General features: G+C 48.8%; 2 protein-coding genes across 2 annotated transcripts in view; one reads left to right on the top strand and one right to left on the bottom strand.

The window, feature by feature from the left end:
* Positions 1-13,845, top strand: part of DOK4 (docking protein 4) — a 39,578-nt gene extending 25,733 nt beyond the window's left edge. The window contains exons 3-8 of the mRNA XM_063438180.1: positions 5,173-5,287; positions 10,819-10,938; positions 11,111-11,300; positions 12,126-12,264; positions 13,512-13,632; positions 13,745-13,845. Coding sequence (XP_063294250.1) covers positions 5,173-5,287; positions 10,819-10,938; positions 11,111-11,300; positions 12,126-12,264; positions 13,512-13,632; positions 13,745-13,845 — 786 coding nt within the window. The remainder of the gene's footprint in view (positions 1-5,172; positions 5,288-10,818; positions 10,939-11,110; positions 11,301-12,125; positions 12,265-13,511; positions 13,633-13,744) is intronic.
* A 337-nt stretch (positions 13,846-14,182) lies between these two features.
* On the bottom strand, positions 14,183-24,349 carry POLR2C (RNA polymerase II subunit C). Its single transcript, XM_063438182.1, has 9 exons — positions 24,224-24,349; positions 21,288-21,337; positions 18,843-18,911; positions 18,663-18,715; positions 18,139-18,267; positions 15,675-15,726; positions 15,364-15,532; positions 15,208-15,282; positions 14,183-14,327 (listed from the first exon to the last, which is right to left on the bottom strand). The coding sequence occupies exons 1-9, from the start codon at positions 24,307-24,309 to the stop codon at positions 14,183-14,185; spliced, it is 828 nt and encodes a 275-aa protein (XP_063294252.1). The 5' UTR covers positions 24,310-24,349.
* Positions 24,350-26,127: the final 1,778 nt, after the last annotated feature.

The following is a 26,127-nucleotide window of genomic DNA, read 5'->3' as shown; positions in this document are numbered from 1 at the left end:
GCAGAGGGTAGGGATGCAGTGTTACAGGTTATAGAGCAGAGGGTAGGGGTGCAGGGTTACAGGGCAGAGGGTAGGGATGCAGTGTTACAGGTTATAGAGCAGAGGGTAGGGGTGCAGTGTTATAGAGCAGAGGGTAGGGGTGCAGTGTTATAGAGCAGAGGGTAGGGATGCAGGGTTACAGAGCAGAGGGTAGGGGTGCAGTGTTATAGAGCAGAGGGTAGGGGTGCAGTGTTATAGAGCAGAGGGTAGGGATGCAGGGTTACAGAGCAGAGGGTAGGGGTGCAGTGTTACAGGTTATAGAGCAGAGGGTAGGGGTGCAGGGTTACAGGTTATAGAGCAGAGGGTAGGGGTGCAGGGTTACAGTTTACAGAGCAGAGGGTAGGGGTGCAGGGTTACAGTTTACAGAGCAGAGGGTAGGGGTGCAGGGTTACAGTTTACAGAGCAGAGGGTAGGGATGCAGGGTTACAGGGCAGAGGGTAGGGGTGCAGTGTTAGAGAGCAGAGGGTAGGGGTGCAGTGTTACAGGTTACAGAGCAGAGGGTAGGGGTGCAGGGTTACAGGTTACAGAGCAGAGGGTAGGGGTGCAGGGTTACAGTTTACAGAGCAGAGGGTAGGGATGCAGTGTTATAGAGCAGAGGGTAGGGGTGCAGTGTTATAGAGCAGAGGGTAGGGGTGCAGTGTTATAGAGCAGAGGGTAGGGGTGCAGTGTTATAGAGCAGAGGGTAGGGATGCAGGGTTACAGGTTACAGAGCAGAGGGTAGGGGTGCAGTGTTATAGAGCAGAGGGTAGGGGTGCAGTGTTATAGAGCAGAGGGTAGGGATGCAGGGTTACAGAGCAGAGGGTAGGGGTGCAGTGTTACAGGTTATAGAGCAGAGGGTAGGGGTGCAGGGTTACAGGTTATAGAGCAGAGGGTAGGGGTGCAGGGTTACAGTTTACAGAGCAGAGGGTAGGGGTGCAGGGTTACAGTTTACAGAGCAGAGGGTAGGGGTGCAGGGTTACAGTTTACAGAGCAGAGGGTAGGGGTGCAGGGTTACAGGGCAGAGGGTAGGGGTGCAGTGTTAGAGAGCAGAGGGTAGGGGTGCAGTGTTAGAGAGCAGAGGGTAGGGGTGCAGTGTTACAGGTTACAGAGCAGAGGGTAGGGGTGCAGGGTTACAGGTTACAGAGCAGAGGGTAGGGGTGCAGGGTTACAGTTTACAGAGCAGAGGGTAGGGATGCAGTGTTATAGAGCAGGGGGTAGGGGTGCAGTGTTATAGAGCAGAGGGTAGGGGTGCAGTGTTATAGAGCAGAGGGTTGGGGTGCAGTGTTACAGAGCAGAGGGTAGGGGTGCAGGGTTACAGAGCAGAGGGTAGGGATGCAGTGTTACAGAGCAGAGGGTAGGGATGCAGTGTTATAGAGCAGAGGGTAGGGGTGCAGTGTTATAGAGCAGAGGGTTGGGGTGCAGTGTTACAGAGCAGAGGGTTGGGGTGCAGTGTTACAGAGCAGAGGGTAGGGGTGCAGTGTTACAGAGCAGAGGGTAGGGGTGCAGGGTTATAGAGCAGAGGGTAGGGGTGCAGGGTTATAGAGCAGAGGGTAGGGGTGCAGAGTTACAGAGCAGAGGGTAGGGGTGCAGAGTTACAGAGCAGAGGGTAGGGGTGCAGAGTTACAGAGCAAAGGGTAGGGGTGCAGGGTTACAGAGCAGAGGGTAGGGGTGCAGGGTTATAGAGCAGAGGGTAGGGGTGCAGTGTTATAGAGCAGAGGGTAGGGATGCAGGGTTACAGAGCAGAGGGTAGGGGTGCAGGGTTATAGAGCAGAGGGTAGGGGTGCAGAGTTACAGAGCAGAGGGTAGGGGTGCAGTGTTACAGAGCAAAGGGTAGGGGTGCAGGGTTACAGAGCAGAGGGTAGGGGTGCAGTGTTACAGGTTACAGAGCAGAGGGTAGGGGTGCAGTGTTACAGGTTACAGAGCAGAGGGTAGGGGTGCAGTGTTACAGGTTACAGAGCAGAGGGTAGGGGTGCAGGGTTACAGGTTATAGAGCAGAGGGTAGGGGTGCAGTGTTACAGGTTACAGAGCAGAGGGTAGGGGTGCAGGGTTACAGGTTACAGAGCAGAGGGTAGGGATGCAGTGTTACAGTTTACAGAGCAGAGGGTATGGGTGCAGGGTTACAGGTTACAGAGCAGAAGAGCAGAGGGTATGGGTGCAGGGTTACAGAGCAGAGGGTAGGGATGCAGTGTTACAGGTTATAGAGCAGAGGGTAGGGGTGCAGGGTTACAGGTTACAGAGCAGAGGGTAGGGGTGCAGGGTTACAGGTTACAGAGCAGAGGGTTGGGGTGCAGGGTAACAGGTTACAGAGCAGAAGAGCAGAGGGTAGGGGTGCAGGGTTACAGATTACAAGGCAGAGGGTATGGGTGCAGGGTTACAGGTTACAAGGCAGAGGGTATGGGTGCAGGGTTACAGGTTACAGAGCAGAGGGTTGGGGTGCAGGGTTACAGAGCAGAGGGTTGGGGTGCAGGGTTACAGAGCAGAGGGTTGGGGTGCAGGGTTACAGAGCAAAGGGTAGGGGTGCAGTGTTACAGGTTATAGAGCAGAGGGTAGGGGTGCAGGGTTACAGAGCAGAGGGTTGGGGTGCAGTGTTACAGGTTACAGAGCAGAGGGTAGGGTGCAGGGTTACAGGTTACAGACCAGAGGGTTGGGGTGCAGGGTTACAGGTTACAGAGCAGAGGGTTGGGGTGCAGTGTTACAGGTTACAGAGCAGAGGGTAGGGGTGCAGGGTTACAGGTTACAGAGCAGAGGGTAGGGGTGCAGTGTTACAGAGCAGAGGGTAGGGGTGCAGGGTTACAGGTTACAGAGCAGAGGGTTGGGGTGCAGGGTTACAGAGCAGAGGGTAGGGATGCAGGGTTACAGGTTACAGAGCAGAGGGTTGGGGTGCAGGGTTACAGAGCAGAGGGTAGGGATGCAGGGTTACAGGTTACAGAGCAGAGGGTAGGGGTGCAGGGTTACAGAGCAGAGGGTAGGGATGCAGGGTTACAGGTTACAGAGCAGAGGGTTGGGGTGCAGGGTTACAGAGCAGAGGGTAGGGGTGCAGGGTTACAGGTTACAGAGCAGAGGGTAGGGGTGCAGGGTTACAGGTTACAGAGCAGAGGGTTGGGGTGCATTGTTACAGGTTACAGAGCAGAGGGTAGGGGTGCAGGGTTACAGAGCAGAGGGTAGGGTGCAGGGTTACAGGTTACAGAGCAGAGGGTTGGGGTGCAGGGTTACAGGTTACAGAGCAGAGGGTAGGGGTGCAGGGTTACAGAGCAGAGGGTAGGGTGCAGGGTTACAGGTTACAGAGCAGAGGGTTGGGGTGCAGGGTTACAGAGCAGAGGGTAGGGTGCAGGGTTACAGGTTACAGAGCAGAGGGTTGGGGTGCAGTGTTACAGAGCAGAGGGTAGGGATGCAGTGTTACAGGTTACAGAGCAGAGGGTAGGGGTGCAGGGTTACAGGTTACAGAGCAGAGGGTTGGGGTGCAGGGTTACAGAGCAGAGGGTAGGGGTGCAGGGTTACAGGTTACAGAGCAGAGGGTTGGGGTGCAGTGTTACAGAGCAGAGGGTAGGGATGCAGTGTTACAGGTTACAGAGCAGAGGGTAGGGATGCAGTGTTACAGGTTACAGAGCAGAGGGTAGGGGTGCAGGGTTACAGGTTACAGAGCAGAGGGTTGGGGTGCAGGGTTACAGAGCAGAGGGTAGGGGTGCAGGGTTACAGGTTACAGAGCAGAGCAGAGGGTAGGGTGCAGGGTTACAGAGCAGAGGGTTGGGGTGCAGGGTTACAGAGCAGAGGGTAGGGGTGCAGGGTTACAGGTTACAGAGCAGAGGGTTGGGGTGCAGGGTTACAGGTTACAGAGCAGAGGGTAGGGGTGCAGGGTTACAGGTTACAGAGCAGAGGGTTGGGGTGCAGGGTTACAGAGCAGAGGGTAGGGGTGCAGTGTTACAGGTTACAGAGCAGAGGGTAGGGGTGCAGGGTTATAGAGCAGAGGGTAGGGGTGCAGTGCTGCCGGTGCAGATTTCACAGGTTATCTCCACTAAAGATCCCAGTGAGCCTCAGGAACAAGTAATAAAATCCCATATAACAATAGTCACAGCAAGCGAGGTAATCCACGAATATCCCAATACAGATCCCAATGACTGGACGACACACAGCATCAGGAGCAGAACTGAACTTTTAATCACACGCAAGGAAGGGATTCACATTAATTAGTACAATATCTAATAGTGTAACTGTTACCTCCCACAAATCTCCTCCCCTCAGTGTGACACATAATCCACTTATACATACTGCAGTTTTACCCGATTTCTGGATGTACCCCAAAACAGTCAGATAGAATTATATACTGGGTACCCCCTGGTAGCCCTGATCTTGGTAACTAACATATTCAAAATTCACCCAGCTCGGACCAGGGGTTCGGGAGTTAGATGGAAGAGGCAATTTGACCGACCGCACACAAGGTAGTATCCGAAAAAGGCTCCATGTGTTTTGGCCTTGCGGTCTGTCTCCGTTTGGGAGTTAAAATACATAGAAATACTTGCCATCCACAGCTAATCTTACATTCATATTAATTCCCTTGTTCGGGACATTTATATTACCGAACGAGGGGCTGGTTGGCCCCTCCGTTCGTGAGTTACGGAGCTCTGGAGGTCTCAGCGCTGTTCGGGTGTCTGATTTGAGTTCCAGACACTCGATGACCAAACACCGCTGAGATTTTCTTGCGTAAGATGGTCGCCGCCACGCGGCTCGTATGCCGAACGGCGACCACACAGATACATACAAAGTAACAATTTCACGGTCAATTTGTTTCCGGTTACAGAGTGTGAAAGCTTAATGAGGTGCACACTTCTCGCTGGGGTGGTCTGATGGTTCGGTATTTTCATTCGTATGAAAAACGGAATGAAAACTACCGAACAATTAGACAAAAGCTACATACAATACTGCTATACATGGCCATAATTACACAAAATACATTTTTAACACGAATTCTTGAGGACAGCCCAATGCCATCCGCTACACAGTGTTATAGAGCAGATGGTATGGGTGCTGTGTTACAGGTTACAGAGCAGAGGATAGGAGTGCAGTGTTACAGAGCAGAGGGTAGGTGTTACAGGTTACAGAGCAGAAGGTAGGGGTGCAGTGCTGCCGGTAATGTACGCCCTGTTTAATTCTTTGCAGGTGACCGAGATCAGTAATGTGAAGTGCATCATGCGGCTTCCTAAAGAGACTAAGCGGCAAGCAGTGGCCATTATATTCTGTGACGATCTAGCGAGAACATTTACGTGTGACTCAGGTTATAGCCATACAAGCTTCCACCCCATTTATATTCTATTTATCAGTTCTACATATTATGACTACATTTAGCATGTTGTATGCCTTGTCTGTCTGCATGCATATCACTGTACCCTGTGTCTGTCTGTATATTACTGTATTCCACGTCTGTCGTATATCACTGTACGCTGCATCACAACAGTATATGCCCTGATAGCCACAATCTGAGTGACCAACATATCCAAGAATCACTCAGATCGGTTCAGTAGAACGGGAATTGCATTGTGTGGAAGATACCGGCCAGACACGAGGTGGTAGCCGAAAATAGTTCCAGGAGAATAGGTGCCCTGGCCGGTCTCTGTTCGTGAGGATCCTGTGCAAAAACCATGCAAGGGTTTCACGATATGAATGCTCCCCCTTGCTTTCACGACACGAATGCTCCCCCTGTTCGGTACTTTATATCTCCCGAACGCAGTTTGTGTTAGTTGTCGGAACAGGAACGAGCAGCGGTCGACAGTTTACCAGTGTTCGTGTGAGTGCCAAGCCGAAATTAGTTCCAGGCACTCGACGAGCAAGTACCGCTGCCCTTGTTTGGGAGACAAGATGGCCACCATTTCTCCCAGCCACGTGTTCGGCTATACGAAATGGTGGCCAGCCAGGAGAAGCACTCATTGTTTCCCTTGCGGTTTCACACTTAAGTGGTTGGTGTTAACGTTCTAATGGGGCACAGGGGTGGTTCTTGTTCAGGAGACGAATGGATTCCGATCGTATGATTTCTTCTGAACGGCCAAAGAAGAATCACATGAAATAACCGGGGCAAAATACACGAAATAACAGGGGGAAGATATGAAAAGCCAATATATGGGATAAAAGTAGCTTGCAAGTGTATATCACTGTTTGCTGTGTCTGTATATCAGTGTACGTTTTGTCTGTCTGTATATCACGGTATGCCGTGTCTGTATATCAGTGTACGTTGTGTCTTTCTGTATATCACGGTTTGCCCTGTCTGTCTATCACTGTACTTTTTGTCTCTCTGTACATCACTGTATGCCGTGTCTGCATGTATATCACTGTACAGTGTGTGTGTGTGTATATCATTGTTCGCCATTGTAACGGAGCTCCCTGTACCCCTGGCTAGGTACCTCCACCAAGGACCGCTTCCTAGCTGGAAAAGAGGACCAACCTCAGCACTTCTGCCCACAGTCGCCTTGGCTTGACTGAGGTCCAGGAACTGATCCCTCTTGCAGCCAAATGGGAAACTCGCTGTAGCAACCCCCAGGCACTGAACAACACAGTCCAGGGAGCTCTAGTCCTTACAAGGACTTTCCCTGTTAAATACTCTACTCTGGAACAGTGATTAGTGATTAGCCCTTTCCCCTCCCAGTAACCAGACGACACATAGTTCTGGGAGTATAAACTGGAATACCTTTAATCTGGCCAGATGGCCTGCTTTTATACAATTCTGAACACAGACAAACACGCCCATGACACAGGATAGTCCCTCCCCAATGCCTGGGAGATAATTGAGTCAGGAACTGTACAAAACTCCATTATCTCCAGGCACAAAAAACACACATATCACAGACACCCCAAAAATACCTTTAAAACACATAAAACCCCCACAAAATGTACATCCCTTGATAGCGCCGATCTGGGTGACTAACATATCCAAAAGTCACCCAGATCGGTTCAGGGGATCCAGAATTTCCAAGCAGTCTTAATTTGACCGACCACACACGAGGCTCCTGCCTTAAACAGTTCCATAGAACAGGGCTAATGGTCGATCTAGTTCGGTAGTTTAAAACCAAATATAGTCAATATTCTTACCCTGGAGCTTGTTTCCCTTGTTCATGGGAAAGTTTCGACCGAACAGTGTCTTCCTAAGTGTTGTAGAACCGAACGCAGGTTATGCTGGAAGTGCGAACAAGATGGCAGCCACCTCGTGGTTGTCCATAGGAAATCCGGCCACCCAAATGAACACTTAGCAATTAGGCTTAACAAGCTTTCGGGTGGTCTCCGGTTCGTGCGGCTGTTCGGTTCCCGAATTATATACTCCAAATACACGAACTGAGACTTTTACAGTGCATATTACAGGGCCCATAGTCTTTGGGCTGGAAGCTGGCAAGCAGGCTCCTCCAGAAGCTCGTGGCAAACTCACGTGGGAAGGGAGTTTGTCACAGCCGTATCTGTCTGTTCTGTATATCACTGTGTAGCGGAGAGCTGATCTTCAACAGCCTATTTCCGCTGGTAATCCTAGAATGGCTCAGGAACAAGTAGTAAATCCAATAGAGTAGCAGGCACAATCAGTTAGACAATCCAAGAGTATCTCAGTACCTTTCCCAATAACTGGACGACACACAGTATCAGGAGCAGGAGCATCATTTCACATACCCTGCTTTTATGCGGTTCTCCCCTGCAAGGGAGACACCCACAATAATTATTACAGTAACCAATCACATAGACGTTACCTCCCACACATCTCCTCCCCTCAGCTTAACAGATAACACAATTAAAATGTACACATTTTTCCCCAATTCTTAGATGTACACCAAATATACTAGGTACACCCCTAAATATATGGTATCCCCTGATAGCCCTGATCTGGGTGAGCAACATATTCAAAAATCACCCAGATTGGACCAGGGGTTCAGGAGTTATGTGGAAGTAAATTAGTTCCATACAGTTTGGCCTGGCGGTCGGTCTACTTTCGTGTGTGTAAAAAGTCCCGAAAATATATGCCATCCAGGGCTGTGCTGGCATTTGGATGAATCCCCTTGTTCGTGGGATTCATCCTACCGTACGGCAGGCCGTTCGTGAGTTTCAGTCGGTATTTTCTGCAGCCCTGGAGGTCTTAGCGGTGTTCGCATAGTCGAGTGTCCGATTTGAGTTCCAGACACTCGATGACCAAACACCGCTGTTCCTGTGTTAAGATGGCCGCCGCCACGTGTTTGGTTGCCGAAACACGTGGCGGTGGCCATCTTAACACACCAACAGCGGTGTTTGGTTGTCGAGTGTCTGGAACTCAAATCGGACACTCGACTACGCGAACACCACTAAGGCGGTCGGTTTCCTTTCGTGCGTTAAAAGTCCTGAAAATATATGCCATCCAGGGCTGTGCTGGCATTCGGATGAATCCCCTTGTTCGTGAGATTCATCCTACCGAACGGCAGCCACCCAGGGACTTAAACAATGCGTTTGTTGTTTTTCAAATGGGAGTGCAATGAAACGAACGGGGAGGTTATGTCAGGGTACCTGTGGTCTCTACCTCCGAAAGAGGTAGAGACTTAGCTGTTCCTCCATCCAGACGGTCTGATGGCTCCCTTCCCCGCGGTCTATCCGGTCATGCTAGGCCGGCCGCGAGGGAGTGACTGCCTTTTACAGCATCTAGGCAGGAAGTAGTCATCAGGACACTCCCCCGGAACAACCTGTCAGTCAATGGCTGCAGGACCAATCAGGACGCCTTGGAGGCGTGGTTACTGCTCTGAACAGGGTATTTAACAGAGCTTCTTTCATTAGCTCATTGCCCTGTCGTGGTTCTAGCTTGTTCTAGTCACTCAGTGCTTGTGTATTCTATTATCCCTTTTGGTTTTGACCCGGCTTGTTTACCTTACTCTGCTTATCTCTGTTACCCTTGATTTGGCTTGTCTCTCGCTTACCTGTCTTCTGTTACCCTCGACCTCGGCTTGTCTTTGACCATTCTATACTGTACTACTTACGTTAGTCCGGCCATTCTAAGGTCCGGTATACGTATCTGGCTACTGTTTGTACTCTGCGTGTTGGATCCCTGTCCCGATCCTGACAGGTTAATTACAGCCACGCTTCACATTAGGGTGGTCTGGTTGTTCGGTACTTTGGTTCGGATGGTGAATGAAGTAGGGATCGACCGATTATCGGTTTTACCGATATAATCGGCCGATATTCGTTATTTTAGGCAATATCGGTATCGGCCAATAGGGATACCGATATTGCCGATAATACCTCCCAGGACCGCCAGGCTCATTACAAGCCCGGCGGTCCTGGGGGGGGGGGGGCGGGCAGCAAGCGTTTACTCACCTCCCAGCAGCTCCTCCAGCTCCCCAGTGTAAATCTCGCGAGACCCGCGGCCAGCTCTGACGGCCGCGGGTCTCGCGAGGTTTACACTGGGGAGCTGGAGGAGCTGCTGGGAGGTGAGTAAACGCTTGCCTCCCCCCCCCCTCCACTCCCCCAGCTAAACCAATGCCACTGGACCACCAGGGATTAACATATCCCCCCTCCCTGGCAAGGCAACAAGCAGGGAGGGGGGACAACACAAAATAAATAATAATAATTAAATATATAAAAAAATAATAATTTAATATAAAAATAAATAAAATAATTTAATAAAAAATGCCCCCTCACACATACACTCTATTATTATACACATACACTACACAAATACACTGTGTATATAATGCAGTGTGTGTGTGTGTATATAATGCAGTGTGTGTTTGTATAGTGTGTGTGTATATATATAATGCAGTGTGTTTGTATAGTGTGTGTATATAATGCACACTACACAAACACACTGTATTATATACACACACTGTATTATATACAAACACACACTACATTATATACACACACTGTATTATATACAAACACACACTGCGTTATATACACACACACTATACAAACACACTGCATTATATAAACATTACACAAACACACTGCATTATATAAACACTGCATTATATACACAGTGTGTGTAGTGTGTTTATATAATTCAGTGTGTGTTTGTGTAGTGTGTTTATATAATTCAGTGTGTTTGTGCAGTGTGTTTATATAATGCACACTACACACACACTCTGCATTATATACACACACTATACAAACACACACACACTCTGCATTATATAAACACACTACATTCACTATACACACACTACACAAACACACACACTTTGCATTTATTATATACAGCATTCACTTTACGCACACTACCCACACACTACACAAACACTGCTTTCATTATATACACACTAGACAAATACACACTGCATCCACTACACAAACACACTGCATCCACAACACACACACTGCATCCACACCACTCACACTACACAAACTGCATCCACTACACAAACACTGCATCCACAACACACACACATACAAAGCTCCCCTGTCTAAACACACTGCATCCACTACACGTGGCATGTATATTTTGTGCATTTACCTTTAGAAATAGTTTTATTTTCCAAAATGGTAAATGTACAGAATATCGGCAAATTATATCGGCTATCGGCCTGAAAGTTCACAGAATATCGGTATCGGTATCGGCTCTAAAAAATCTATATCGGTCGATCCCTAGAATGAAGCAGTTCAATTAATTTTTATATGACTTTTTACCGAACAACCAGACGAATGCTTTAACTGTATAATAAATCCACACTAAAGTCTCTGGGGTCACCTAACAAATAAACAGGGAATATGCTAGACAGCCAGAGGGTCACTGCTACACACTGTATGTCGTGTCTGTCTGTATATCACTGTATGCCGTGTCTGTCACTGTACATCTGACACTTTGTTGTGTTGCAGAGTTGGAGGCCGAGGAGTGGTATAAAGTGCTGTCTGTGGAATGTCCAGGAGCCAGAGTGACTGACTACAACCTTGGAGAGCCGGACCTGCTCACACCCGGAGTGCAGAGCGAACAGACAGGTGACATCACATAGGAGCAGTGTGAGGGGGAGACGAGGAGGAAGGATAGTCCAGTGGGTGGTACAGGAGGGGATATAGTTGCGAGGTTGACTTCCAGACGTTGTCATTATCCAGTATTGTCCATGCGCGCAGTCCGGGAGCCTCTTAATGTGATTGAATTTTGTCCCTTTAGAGAGGTTCAGCGTGTTTCTGCTCCCGTCCTCTAATTTGGAAGTCTATGGAGAGTGCAAGATGCAAATTACTGAAGAAAATCTCTACCTGTGGGACCCACGTAACCCACGCACGAAGCTTCTGTCCTGGCCCCTCTGTGCTCTGCGCCGGTATGGGAGCGACACCTCACGCTTCACTTTTGAGTCAGAACGGTAAGTCCAGGGCATCAAAAAGAATGACGGGGATGTTACTATATGGAAATGGGGAGTGGGGAGGTTTACAAGGTTAGATTTAGAGACTGAACTACTTACACGGCAGGAATGTGGAACAGGGAGGTATATCAGGCATGCAGGGTATAAGGAAAGGTGTGCCAGGCGAACACAGGATGTGGGAGATTTCCATGTGGGTGGTTCACCACGTAGGACTCTATTAAGGGTTGACAGGTAGCATTGGGGTGCCAGGAAGGTTGCCCGGCAGTATTGGGGTGCCACAAGGATTGCCTGGCAGTATTGGGTTGGAAGGATGGTTGCCTGGCAGTATTGGGGTGCCAGGAAAGTTGCGCGACTGTATCGAGATGCCAGGAGGGTTGCCTGGGTGAATTGGGATGTCACGAGGATTGCCCGGGAGTATTGGGCTGCCCAGCAGTATAGCGGTGCAAGGAGGATTTAACTGCCAATATTGGGGTGCCAGGAGAGTTGCCCGGCAGTGTTGAGGTGCCAAACCCTGCAGACAGGACACACGAGAAAGAAACTGCTCTGGGATAGCCAACTGTGGAAATTGCCCAGCGTACAGTCAAGGACTAACATGCGGACGCTGTGAAACCTTTGAATCAGTAGTTGGTTGCAGTAAAGTGCTCTGTCTGCTCTGCCACAGGACATTAAATCCTGGCTCTGCAGCTTGAAATCTTAACTTCCTATTGGCTGCTTTGTTCTCCTAGTGATCCATCAGCCAATAGGAAGTGCTGCCTACATGCAGAGACCAGAAGGTGATTGGTCACTAGAGGCGCAGACTTTTAATGGTTCCATTTCTGTTCACAGGGTTTGTGGCATCAGCGAAGGCCTGTACACATTCCAGACACTGGAAGGACCACAAATCTACGAGCGAGTGCATCGAGCTGTGCTCAGTCTGGCTGAGCAGCACCAGAGTCTTCTCATGGAAATGGAAAATAAATCCCGGGTGAGAGAGAATCCCCCCGCTTCACCAGACACTCACTGCATTCACTGCCATTGTTCTTAGTCACTGCCCGGTTCCCGGGAGAAACATCATCCATTAAAGGGGCTCGTTGTAGTGGTTATTGTGTAAAGAGGATTGAGATGCCGTTTCTCATAGTTGATGTCAAACCGTGTGAAAAAGAACACAAAGACTCCGTACCATAACCACTACAATGGAGACGTAGTCATTTTGTTGCTTACATTGCCCTTAACCCCTTAAGGACACATGACATGTGTGACATGTCATAATTCCCTTTTATTCCAAACGTTTGGTCCTGAAGGGGTTAAAGACAACAGGAGTTTTTCTGAGAACTATCCATTGAATTTAACCCGGAACTTGTATTTATCATGTGATGTTCCATTTTCTTTGAGATTTGCGCCCACTCTGTGGGCTTCTTTCTATTCTTCTACATTGATGATTTTACAATATTACATTCACACAAAAAAGAAAGACAAAGAACTAATAATATTAGGTAAAAAGACATGTGGAAGATTTTGAAAATTAATTTTTCATTCCTTACCCAAAACTGACGGTGGGAGCGACTTACCTGTCCCAGAAAATCCGCCACTTCGTAGCGGTGGGAACTTTTATTGGTACTGGTGCCCAGGAATCAACAATATTGAGAACCAAAAAATAAAAAGACCCAAAATGGAACAGAAAGATAGAAACCATGGAAGATTCTTCTCCTCTCTCTATGCTGACTGCCAGGTGTAAAATACCAAAGAACAACACATGTGCTTTGAGCAAATTAAGGCAATGTCATAAGTTCTCACCTGATTTTTCCCCATCGGTGTTATTAGTAAGCACATGGAGAAGGTGGGGGAAAGAACTCAGCTCGGAGTGATTTGGCAGGCAGCTTTGCCTCTCTGTCACATATCACAAGACATACTTAAAGGGGATAAGTAAACAAAGTTTGAAATAGCTTATTACCTTCTAATTTAAAGATCCTTAAAGACATTTAACTACTGTAATATGCACCACTGCACAATTCTAGAGTTCCCCCTATATTTACTCAATAATTTCCACCCTCAGAGATATTTACTAAAGAAAGATTTATTTATTTTTAGATGAGATCTGCCAAATTGGAAGCAGAGATTGCTTTGAGAATGTTTCCATTATTTCCCACTGTATTAAGCCATGGTAGAGGTTGTGTGTCAGACCGTGCATTGTTCAATCCTCTGTAAGATCATGCTTCTGTATTCCATCCACAGCGCCTCAACAAGGATATAGAGAATGTGCCAAACTCCTGTCCAACCACATCAATGCTCCCACGGAGTGCATACTGGCACCATATAACCAGTGGGCACAGCAGTGGCGAAACTTCCAGCAGCCGTAAGTTAGAGGAACGGGAATACAAACTCTCCCAACGTGGGAAAGGGAGTGATCTGTGCATTACAGCAGGAGGGAACAGTCTGTGTGCTAACAGCCATTTCTTTATTTTCAGGGTCACTCAGTGGCAGAGACTCTGATCCCATCACTAGGAGGATGAGTAATCGAAAGTCTTCAGCCTGTGAAAGGAGCATTCCAACATCTCACTCTCAGTGAGCGCTCACTCAGCCGACAATGGAGGACTTGCCGTAACATGGTACATATCTGGCCCCCTGACAAGGAGCCACGGCCAGATGTTACACAAGTTACTATAGAAAGACTCCACCCAAGTCAATGAGTTGGGGCCAGAGGGTTTGGATCATGCGAGAAGAGCAAGATGGAAGCATTTGTGTTATTTAAATAAAATAAAACTTTTTATACAAAATAAAGAAAATCCCCTCTCAAAAAAACCCAAACACACAACCTTCACCCCAATCTATTCCACTGTGTGAACATTGACTGCATACTGGGGATCTATGTACTGTTTCCATTGCGGGGAGTTGGGGCTCTGCGCTCAGTTAATAGTGAGGACATCACTCTGAATTTCATGGCTGAGTTGTGTCTGAAGGTCACTGAGCTTCTTCTTCAGACCGGACAAAGCAGACAGGACGATGGTTTCAGGACGCAGCGAGCCACAGGACTCCACGTTATAATAAAATCTGGGGAATGAAAATATAAGGCTTTACTCAGAACCCACAGATCATGCAATAATAGCAAGGCATTCCTGAGAAGGATGTGTGTGCTTGTGGCTAAGTAAAAGGGTGCAGTCTGTGATAAAGAGCGTAGCGTGCAAATTAACCTCATTAACTATCCCGGAGCATGCACCGTATTGTATATAAAGCATTCTATAGAATGCTGGAGTGTGCCCATCTGGCAGCCCTGGATTCAATGCGTTTCTATAGGAAGCAAATAACACGTTGCTTTGTCAGAGAGGCAGTGGAATCTTTCAGTGCTTGCTGGTAAAACAGACGCAGCGATATAGTGCATGCCAAATCACTATTCGCTCCCGTACCATGCGGCTGGCACTGCAGCAATGGAAATATATAATAAACTACACAATTTCAGCACAGTTTATACCTACTTTAATTTACTACGTTTGTGCTAAAATGGCGGACGTGACATTTTTATCTTCAATAAGTTTGATTTGTATGGTAGAAAGGGACAACTGAACTACATCTCCCAGAAAGCACCATGTCCAAAGTTCTGTATTATGTAAAGTATGAGTGTGTGAATGTTTACTAAATAGCAATGTAAAGCAACTCTACAAACCCCTAAACGCGGACTGCGTTTCACAAACCACCACAATAACCACTTGTGGCGGTCAGAAGGTTTCCTGTATTTCCCATCACAGACAAACCACTTCTCAGAGAGATACACTGCTTTCAGTGCTTCTCTCCAGGAAGGCAGCAAGAGATTTTATAATCCAAGTGTTCTTTGAATCAAAATAAACATTCTCTAAAATGTGCTGATATTTTGGCCTACACTGCATTAATGTGTTAAAAGCTTAGAAAATAAGACCCGTGAGTTCACAGTACTGACCTTTCGGGCTTTCCATTGGGGTCATACGGCGCCTCAGCCTCTTCTTCATCAATTTCAGAGTATTCACTCTTTGGCCTGTATTGGGAGGTTACAAGGATTACTGCTGACCCACCTACACTGCCTCACCCACCAACTGCCCATAGCCGTTACATTTACCATTCTTCAGGTTTGGGGTAAACTGTATGCCTCAGAGCATTGTCAGGATCATATTCAAAGGCCACTCCAGCCGTAGGGTTCCACTTGGCGTGCTCCTTTCCAAATCCCTTCTTGGCATAAGCTCTGAGTCGCAACTCCTGGCCCTTCCGGAGTTTGACAAGTAAAATATCTGTAAGAGATCACAGACTGAAATGAATACTAATATCTGCCAAGAATTTCAATACAGTTCATTAACCCGTTCTCTCCACATCTCCCAAATGTATCTCACTCCTTGTATAGGCAAGTACTGGGAAGCTCTGGTTAAAACTCACCATCTTGCTCCACGTAGTCATTTGGGTCATTGTCCCTGCTTCTAGATGTAACCTGCAACAGAGACACAAGATCAGAGTCGCCACCACATGTCTACACTGCACTGCCCCTTAAAAGGGACACTATAGGCACCCACACAACTTCAGCTCATTCAGGTGGTCTGGGTGCACTGTCCCATGTCCTTTAACCCTGAAAAGCTAATTATTGCAGTTAAGAAACCACAATATTTAGCTTGGAGGGTTAGCTCCACCTCTAGAACCACTATAGAAACTACCAGGTTGTTGGGCGACTATTGGTTGCCTGGTGCTGTACATCCTTGCGCTCTGCAGCGTCACCTGAAACCCCACAGAAAAACAAACATTGAATAAGTTCTTCCTACGGGGGAAGTCACTCGCCACGCATGTCAATTAGGTCCCCCTCTGGCCGATGTCAGTGGGAGAGGACTAGAGGCAGAGCCTGGACTAGCACCAGGGGACATCTGCTCTGGAATGTAGTAAGTGATAGAAGGGATTTTTAACTAGGGAGCTACAGTACCAGGAAAACAACTTTGTTTTCCTAGGACTATAGTTTCCATTCATCCCAGTGCCCTAATAACACACCTTTATGCAGCCAACTGAGCTTATTGTCTACACCTGAACCGTGTCTCCTGTTACACGAATAACCACCCAGGAACAGATTTTATTCCGTTTTTAGGAAAATCCCCCAAAGTCTTGAACAACCATCTAAAATTACGGATTCAGCAGCCAGTGGCCGGGAAGCCAAGTGGGAAGACACTGTGGTTTGGGATTTTAACCCTTTCACTATTAAGAACTTTGTTTGAGAAAAAAATAAAATGTAATACCACAACAGTTAAAGCGGAATCCATAGCTACCACGTCAAAGTCTACTAAAAAAAAAAAAAAAAAAAAAAAAAAAAGCTACATTTGTAGATAGAGAGAGAACATCTTAACACAAGGTCTGAAATGTTAGCACAGGTTCATTGCTAGACTTTATGCTCTCTCTCTTTACAAAGTAGCAACATCCAATCTCACTGAACGCTGGGGAATATAAGGCGGCAGGCAGCATTCTGGAGTCTGGCGTTGCTCCCCCCCTCCCCCCCATTGGCCAGAAGAAGACCTTTCCTCATCATATGTGAAGTCAAACTGTGACCATGTTTTCGCATGCGCCTTGTGCATACCTCGCTGCGCTTTTGTAGTTTTTCCTTATGGTTTAGGTCCTATTTTTGGAAGTTACGTTACGTGAAATGATGTCTGGTTAGATTTCTTGTTTTTACTGCCTTCCCTTTTCCCTCATATTCCCTGCTCATTCCTGTGCAATTCAAGTTGGTTTTAATCATGGCTTCCCATCGGCTACAGTTGCAGGGACACACCGAGCTTGCGGACAGGCTTTATGTCACAAAAGATTCCATTTTAAAGCCAATGTATAAAAGTGCAGACTTCTTTGAGAAAAGGCGTTTTTATCGTTAGTATTGGGACATTTTATTTTTATGCCCTTGATAAAGACCGAGGCAAGGTCGAAACGCATTGTATGCCGTTTGTTTCAATACATTTTTAAGCCTTCTGGGTAATTCCTTAATAAGTTGTTTTGCACCTGAATTAAGTCTGGATCAAGATTATTAAGGTGGATGAACAGGAACTATGAGCAGAAATCCAGAGGTTATACCGGTAAAAAAATGCTGAAAGTCTGAGCCTGCTAAATAATAGGCTCCGCAACATGTGAGTTTGACCAGCTGGCTTACGTATATTATACTACACTATGATCTGGATTTTATGTTCTGTTGCAGATGCTAAGTGGATTTTAGTGGTAGTATCGATTTTTGTGAGGTTTCAGCTCTCACCTATTGTGCAATTCATTAGTATTGGAAAACCCTCCCAAGCTGCCATGCACTGGCCCTGAGCGCTCTCCTTTCCTCCATTGCTACAGGCCTCAGACCAGCATCCTTCCCGATAACATGACAAGACCTGCACAGATTCAGAGGCTTCTCAATGACAATGGTTATTTCTCCATAAAAATGGGAGGAGGGCTTGGCAAGCTGCAGACGTAAGAACCGCAAGCTCTTTTAGATATACTCCAATGACTATATACATAAAGAAATGCATGTGAGCGTCAGGGATTTATCTAAAAACAGAATTTTTTAGCGGCTTGCCTCCATATATAAACACAGCATGTGCGGTGATATGGATGTTGATATTTGTTGTCACTATCGGTTGTTTTTTGTATTATAGCTTAGCTGATGTTGATTAGTATAAAAAAATAAAGCATCATAGGAGATAGTTTTAAATAAAATCATGGCATTAAAAACAGCAGATACTTCACACTCGCATGAGAACCCAGTGCTAAATAAATAAAATCATGAGTCAAAATCCTATAATGTTTCCCACATGCAGCAGGTGTAAGAAAATTTGATAAATGAAAATGGTGAAATAGCAAGCAGAAACCACAAATAAATATTTGCAAAATGACTGACCGGAATAACTCGCAGGTTGTTTGAGATGAGATCACGAGAAGTCACATGACGAGTCTGGTCCTCCTGGCATCGAACATCCAATGTAAACTCAACCGAGCACTCCGGACAAAACTCTTCACAGGTGCAGTCCTGGAAATCGTAGATGATTAGTAAAGGGGCATGGCAGCTGTATTTAGCATGTGGTGTCAGAGTATTAATAAAATAACCATCAGGGACTTGTGTTATGTTATTGGGGAGCACATGGTCTGCACCTCTGGGAGCAGAACACAGTAATCCCTACCTCACAGGACAGGCACCCAATAATGAGTCAGAGCACTGCTGCCAGTATTCCCACCATGCACTCCAACTCACTGAATGCTGGGACCAGACGGAGAAGACCATAGGCTGACCCACTGGCTCTCCAGGGAGTTTACCCATGCAGAGCCACCAAACAGCCAGCACAATATTGCTGGAATACCATGGCAATGCTATGGATAGAGAGCGATACAATGTCACTTACCAGCCGGTTTTCTAAGAATACTTACCCTAGAGTACTGCAGTTTGTCCACTACATCATCACTAGTGAGAGGAATGAGACCTGTGGAAATGAACAAGAAACCTGCTCACAATATGCTCCATTAGTCTCTGCCCACATCGCCCCTTTCATTGCACATCTCTGGCCAGAAGTCCTGTCAATCAGGGAGTTCATGTGACATTTCACGTACCTACTCGATGCGCTATGAATTCATCATGGAGGACCGAAGAGTTGGCGTCAATCTGCACCCAGTCAATGGCTGAAACACAAAATGACAAAATGACACTATATCATTTGCGTTGGAGACTCTTCTAATTGTAATGGCATTGAGCTAAACCACCAGAGCCTTAAATAACAAGGTGGGTAATGCCAAGCCGTTCTGGTTACAGCCAGATTAAAGTGTAAGGCTCTGCTCATACTGAACACAAAGCAGTCATTTTGTCCCAATATTCTGTATTTTTAGCATTTTATTTTGAGATCACTAGTTATGCGACAATCCTTTCCAACTTACCAGCCCCCCCCCCCCCCCCCCCCCACACCCTTCCAAATATGTATTCTACTAAACTTCATTCCTCTTAGTCAGCAGGCGTTCAGACGCTGCTCTAACTGAATAGATACATAACTCCAGCATGTCAGACTTCCAATTTGGAACCAGGAACTCGATGCCGCCAGAGGTGGAGTTACACCGCCAGCAGCAGATAAATTAAACACACTGTATGCAGGGTTTCATCACACTGCACCGTGACCCCTACGCTTGCAGTAACCCTGTAAATCTGATATGTCAGGCATGTTACACTTGTTACGGTCTTTGTACAATCCTCTGCCATTAGGGGTATTTGGGATTCTGTATATAACCCACATTGTGCACAGTGCTAGCTCTCCACATTGCAGACCATGGAAAGATACCTCTGTCGTGACCGTAGGCATTGGAATTATACCAAGACATCGAGAAAGATCTTTCACCAAAATTGTAATGGCTGTAGGGTAATTAGGGCATAACCCAACGTGAAGATAATAAGGAAGATTAAAACGGACTTACGAAGAGCAAGACCAGTACTAATCCAATAGTAAGCTTAGTGCCTTAAAAGGACCACTATAGTGCGCTGAGGGTGCCCCCACCCTCAGGGTCCCACTCCTGTGGCGCTGAAGGGGGAGGAAGGGGTTAATCCCTTACCTTTTTTTCTAACGCCGGGCTCCTGTAAGAGCCGCGCGCGCATTCAGCCAGTCCACAGGAAAGCATTCGCAATGCTTTCCTATGGACGCTGGCGTCTTCTCACTGAAAAATCACGGTGAGAAACGCCTCTAGCTGCTGTCAATGAGACAGTCACTAGAGGCTGGATTAACCCATAGGTAAACATAGCAGTTTCTCTGAAACGGCTATGTTTACAGCAAAAAGGGTTAACCCTAGATGGACCTGGCACCCAGACCACTTCATTAAGTGGAAGTGGTCTGGGTGCCTATAGTGGTCCTTTAATACATAAAAACAAAACTATTTTATTAAATCCCTAACTGGATACAGTAAATAACAAATGAAAAAACAAAGAACAAAGTGCAAAAAAAGAGCAAATTGTTAAAATGGGACCAGCTGCTGGAGCCTTATGATAGTATCCAAAAGTAAACCCTCACTTGAAATCTAGACAAACACAAGTTGCCCTAATACCATGTTGCAATGAGAAAGGCCAAGGATAGAATATGGGGAGAGCAAGTTAATTGCAAATGAAATGATCCACGTATCTCTCTGGATTAGTCCGTTCTAACCTTCCTCATTGACCTCAGTCATTATCTGCAAAGTACAATATAGTCTGCAGTTGCTATACAAAAAAAAGAACTAAAAACATTAAATAATGCGCGTGCAGACGTCATGATGAGTTTGAATTTGACAGTTTTCAGAACATACTATAAAAGGGGACCCATTGCCCTGTTGTGGTTCTGTTTAGTCCCAATAGCGCATTATTATTGTGTAGATATCTTGGTTCCTTTGAGTCTCGCTGTTCCTGATTTCGGGCTCCCCTGACCTCGACTTGTTCCAGATTACGCTCTGTCCTTGTGACGTTAGCCCGACCATGTTACTTTTCTACTACACTCTGCGTGTTGGGTCCCTATATATTCCTGATACAGGGTCTGTGGTGGAGGGAAAAGGCAGGCGTACTCAGAGTGTGCCCACCACTACCATTAGCTCATTGGAACCAACACAAAAAAACCTCCACAGCGGTCTGCCTCCCAGGCAGTGGTTTCTAAAAGTAACTTAAAATGAGATACGCCTTGCTTAGCGAGCTGTACGGCTTTGTGTGTGAGAGAAGTGGTCTTTTAACACTAAAAATGTCCCCGCAATGCCGAGACGGTCTGTCAAATCCACACAAAGAAACACCGCGGGTCTACGACACTCAGCTACCCGCGTCTGTCTATCAATCAGCATTACTAATGCGACTAATGGATTGGGGGTAAATTGCCAGAGCAATTCAAATGGAACTTCCCATAAGCTCCACCCACTGCCAAAAATCACTCCTTATAAGGAAAAATAATCTTATGTACAACCAACAAAAATAGCTGAATAAAAAAAAAAAAAAACAGGCGAATTTATAGCCAGGCCGGCCCAGTGAGCGGATTCTGCAGGATATTCCCCCCAGTCACTCACCTATTGTGGGCACCTCTGCTATAAACACTCTGCGGATGGAGTTCGCAATCCTAGGGGAGAGACACAGTATTATTATTATTATATTATTATTATTATCCATATATACAGCTTACACTGAGCACACACAGGGCGGGGGGCGGGAGAGACACAGTATTATTATTATTATTATCCATATATACAGCTTACAGCGAGCACACACAGGGCGGGGGGCGGGAGAGACACAGTATTATTATTATAATTATTATATTATTATTATTATAATTATATTATTATTATTATCCATATATACAGCTTACACTGAGCACACACAGGGCGGGGGGGCGGGGGATACTGTATGGGGGGTGCCGGGCTCTGTTTGTCGGGGTGTCGGGGGGTATTGGGGTCTCTGATTGCCGGGGGGTATTGGGGTCTCTGATTGCCGGGGGGTATTGGGGTCTCTGATTGCCGGGGGGTATTGGGGTCTCTGATTGCCGGGGGGTATTGGGGTCTCTGATTGTCGGGGGGTATTGGGGTCTCTGATTGTCGGGGGGTATTGGGGTCTCTGATTGTCGGGGGGTATTGGGGTCTCTGACTGTCGGGGGGTATTGGGGTCTCTGACTGTCGGGGGGTATTGGGGTCTCTGACTGTCGGGGGGTATTGGGGTCTCTGACTGTCGGGGGGTATTGGGGTCTCTGACTGTCGGGGGGTATTGGGGTCTCTGACTGTCGGGGGGTATTGGGGTCTCTGACTGTCGGGGGGTATTGGGGTCTCTGACTGTCGGGGGGTATTGGGGTCTCTGACTGTCGGGGGGTATTGGGGTCTCTGACTGTCGGGGGGTATTGGGGTCTCTGACTGTCGGGGGGTATTGGGGTCTCTGACTGTCGGGGGGTATTGGGGTCTCTGACTGTCGGGGGGTATTGGGGTCTCTGACTGTCGGGGGGTATTGGGGTCTCTGACTGTCGGGGGGTATTGGGGTCTCTGACTGTCGGGGGGTATTGGGGTCTCTGACTGTCGGGGGGTATTGGGGTCTCTGACTGTCGGGGGGTATTGGGGTCTCTGACTGTCGGGGGGTATTGGGGTCTCTGACTGTCGGGGGGTATTGGGGTCTCTGACTGTCGGGGGGTATTGGGGTCTCTGACTGTCGGGGGGTATTGGGGTCTCTGACTGTCGGGGGGTATTGGGGTCTCTGACTGTCGGGGGGTATTGGGGTCTCTGACTGTCGGGGGGTATTGGGGTCTCTGACTGTCGGGGGGTATTGGGGTCTCTGACTGTCGGGGGGTATTGGGGTCTCTGACTGTCGGGGGGTATTGGGGTCTCTGACTGTCGGGGGGTATTGGGGTCTCTGACTGTCGGGGGGTATTGGGGTCTCTGACTGTCGGGGGGTATTGGGGTCTCTGACTGTCGGGGGGTATTGGGGTCTCTGACTGTCGGGGGGTATTGGGGTCTCTGACTGTCGGGGGGTATTGGGGTCTCTGACTGTCGGGGGGTATTGGGGTCTCTGACTGTCGGGGGGTATTGGGGTCTCTGACTGTCGGGGGGTATTGGGGTCTCTGACTGTCGGGGGGTATTGGGGTCTCTGACTGTCGGGGGGTATTGGGGTCTCTGACTGTCGGGGGGTATTGGGGTCTCTGACTGTCGGGGGGTATTGGGGTCTCTGACTGTCGGGGGGTATTGGGGTCTCTGACTGTCGGGGGGTATTGGGGTCTCTGACTGTCGGGGGGTATTGGGGTCTCTGACTGTCGGGGGGTATTGGGGTCTCTGACTGTCGGGGGGTATTGGGGTCTCTGACTGTCGGGGGGTATTGGGGTCTCTGACTGTCGGGGGGTATTGGGGTCTCTGACTGTCGGGGGGTATTGGGGTCTCTGACTGTCGGGGGGTATTGGGGTCTCTGACTGTCGGGGGGTATTGGGGTCTCTGACTGTCGGGGGGTATTGGGGTCTCTGACTGTCGGGGGGTATTGGGGTCTCTGACTGTCGGGGGGTATTGGGGTCTCTGACTGTCGGGGGGTATTGGGGTCTCTGACTGTCGGGGGGTATTGGGGTCTCTGACTGTCGGGGGGTATTGGGGTCTCTGACTGTCGGGGGGTATTGGGGTCTCTGACTGTCGGGGGGTATTGGGGTCTCTGACTGTCGGGGGGTATTGGGGTCTCTGACTGTCGGGGGGTATTGGGGTCTCTGATTGTCGGGGGGTATTGGGGTCTCTGATTGTCGGGGGGTATTGGGGTCTCTGATTGTCGGGGGGTATTGGGGTCTCTGATTGTCGGGGGGTATTGGGGTCTCTGATTGTCGGGGGGTATTGGGGTCTCTGATTGTCGGGGGGTATTGGGGTCTCTGATTGTCGGGGGGTATTGGGGTCTCTGATTGTCGGGGGGTATTGGGGTCTCTGATTGTCGGGGGGTATTGGGGTCTCTGATTGTCGGGGGGTATTGGGGTCTCTGATTGTCGGGGGGTATTGGGGTCTCTGATTGTCGGGGGGTATTGGGGTCTCTGATTGTCGGGGGGTATTGGGGTCTCTGATTGTCGGGGGGTATTGGGGTCTCTGATTGTCGGGGGGTATTGGGGTCTCTGATTGTCGGGGGGTATTGGGGTCTCTGATTGTCGGGGGGTATTGGGGTCTCTGATTGTCGGGGGGTATTGGGGTCTCTGATTGTCGGGGGGTATTGGGGTCTCTGATTGTCGGGGGGTATTGGGGTCTCTGATTGTCGGGGGGTATTGGGGTCTCTGATTGTCGGGGGGTATTGGGGTCTCTGATTGTCGGGGGGTATTGGGGTCTCTGATTGTCGGGGGGTATTGGGGTGCCGGGCTCTGTTTGTCGGGGTGTCTCTCAGTGTATAGGTGTGTGGGGGTTCCAGTCTCAGTATCGGGGTTCAGGCAGTATTGGGGTGTCTCTCAGTATGGGGGTGCCGGTCTCAGTATGGGGGTGCCGGTCTCAGTATGGGGGTTCAGGCGGTGACTCACGCGAGGTCCGTGTTCTCCACAATAAACTTGACGTTCTCGTCGCTCAGTTCGGTGATGCGGACGGTGGGCTGGTTGGCGTACGGCATCCTCACCGGAAGTGCCCGCGGGAGACACCGGAAACTGCAACCATCGAGTTCAACCGGATAGAGCGGGCTCCCCCCCTTTAATACCAGCGAGAAATCCCTCCGGGGGAGGACCGGCCCCCTCTCAGCCCCCTCCCCCCATCCTCTCACCCCCAATACACTCACCCCCTTCACAATATAACCTATAGCCCCCCTCCCCAAATCCTGAGCCCCCCCAAATCCTCTCACCCCAATACACTCACCCCCTTCACAATATAACCTATAGCCCCCCCTCCCCAAATGCTGAGCCCCCCCAAATCCTCTCACCCCCAATACACTCACCCCCTTCACAATATAACCTATAGCCCCCCTCCCCAAATGCTGAGCCCCCCCCAAATCCTCTCACCCCCAATACACTCACCCCCTTCACAATATAACCTATAGCCCCCCTCCCCAAATGCTGAGCCCCCCCCAAATCCTCTCACCCCCAATACACTCACCCCCTTCACAATATAACCTATAGCCCCCCTCCCCAAATCCTGAGCCCCCCCCAAATCCTCTCACCCCCAATACACTCACCCCCTTCACAATATAACCTATAGCCCCCCTCCCCAAATGCTGAGCCCCCCCAAATCCTCTCACCCCCAATACACTCACCCCCTTCACAATATAACCTATAGCCCCCCTCCCCAAATGCTGAGCCCCCCCCAAATCCTCTCACCCCCAATACACTCACCCCCTTCACAATATAACCTATAGCCCCCCTCCCCAAATGCTGAGCCCCCCCCAAATCCTCTCACCCCCAATACACTCACCCCCTTCACAATATAACCTATAGCCCCCCTCCCCAAATGCTGAGCCCCCTCCATCCTCTCACCCCCAATACACTCACCCCCTTCACAATATAACCTATAGCCCCCCCTCCCCAAATCCTGAGCCCCCTCCATCCTCTCACCCCAATACACTCACCCCCTTCACAATATAACCTATAGCCCCCCCTCCCCAAATCCTGAGCCCCCTCCATCCTCTCACCCCAATACACTCACCCCCTTCACAATATAACCTATAGCCCCCCCTCCCCAAATGCTGAGCCCCCCCAAATCCTCTCACCCCAATACACTCACCCCCTTCACAATATAACCTATAGCCCCCCCTCCCCAAATCCTGAGCCCCCTCCATCCTCTCACCCCCAATACACTCACCCCCTTCACAATATAACCTATAGCCCCCCTCCCCAAATCCTGAGCCCCCCCCAAATCCTCTCACCCCCAATACACTCACCCCCTTCACAATATAACCTATAGCCCCCCTCCCCAAATGCTGAGCCCCCCCCAAATCCTCTCACCCCAATACACTCACCCCCTTCACAATATAACCTATAGCCCCCCCTCCCCAAATGCTGAGCCCCCCCCCCAAATCCTCTCACCCCAATACACTCACCCCCTTCACAATATAACCTATAGCCCCCCTCCCCAAATGCTGAGCCCCCCCCAAATCCTCTCACCCCAATACACTCACCCCCTTCACAATATAACCTATAGCCCCCCCTCCCCAAATGCTGAGCCCCCCCCCAAATCCTCTCACCCCAATACACTCACCCCCTTCACAATATAACCTATAGCCCCCCTCCCCAAATGCTGAGCCCCCCCAAAATCCTCTCACCCCAATACACTCACCCCCTTCACAATATAACCTATAGCCCCCCCTCCCCAAATGCTGAGCCCCCCCCAAATCCTCTCACCCCAATACACTCACCCCCTTCACAATATAACCTATAGCCCCCCCTCCCCAAATGCTGAGCCCCCCCAAATCCTCTCACCCCAATACACTCACCCCCTTCAC

This window comes from Pelobates fuscus, chromosome 12 (genome assembly GCF_036172605.1).
Source record: "Pelobates fuscus isolate aPelFus1 chromosome 12, aPelFus1.pri, whole genome shotgun sequence".
Taxonomy (NCBI): domain Eukaryota; kingdom Metazoa; phylum Chordata; class Amphibia; order Anura; family Pelobatidae; genus Pelobates; species Pelobates fuscus.
The sequence above is the reverse complement of the archived record's forward strand: the minus strand, read 5'-3'. Positions and strand labels throughout refer to the sequence as shown.

Coding starts and splice junctions, on each gene's coding strand:
- POLR2C (XM_063438182.1), bottom strand. CDS start 24,309: ATGCCGTACGCCAACCAGCCCACCGTCCGCATCACCGAACTGAGCGAC. Junction 18,912..21,287: donor AGCAGAGGTGCCCACAATAG/GTGAGTGACTGG, acceptor TTTGTGTTTCAG/CCATTGACTGGGTGCAGATT. Junction 14,328..15,207: donor CCCAATGGAAAGCCCGAAAG/GTCAGTACTGTG, acceptor TTCATTCCCCAG/ATTTTATTATAACGTGGAGT.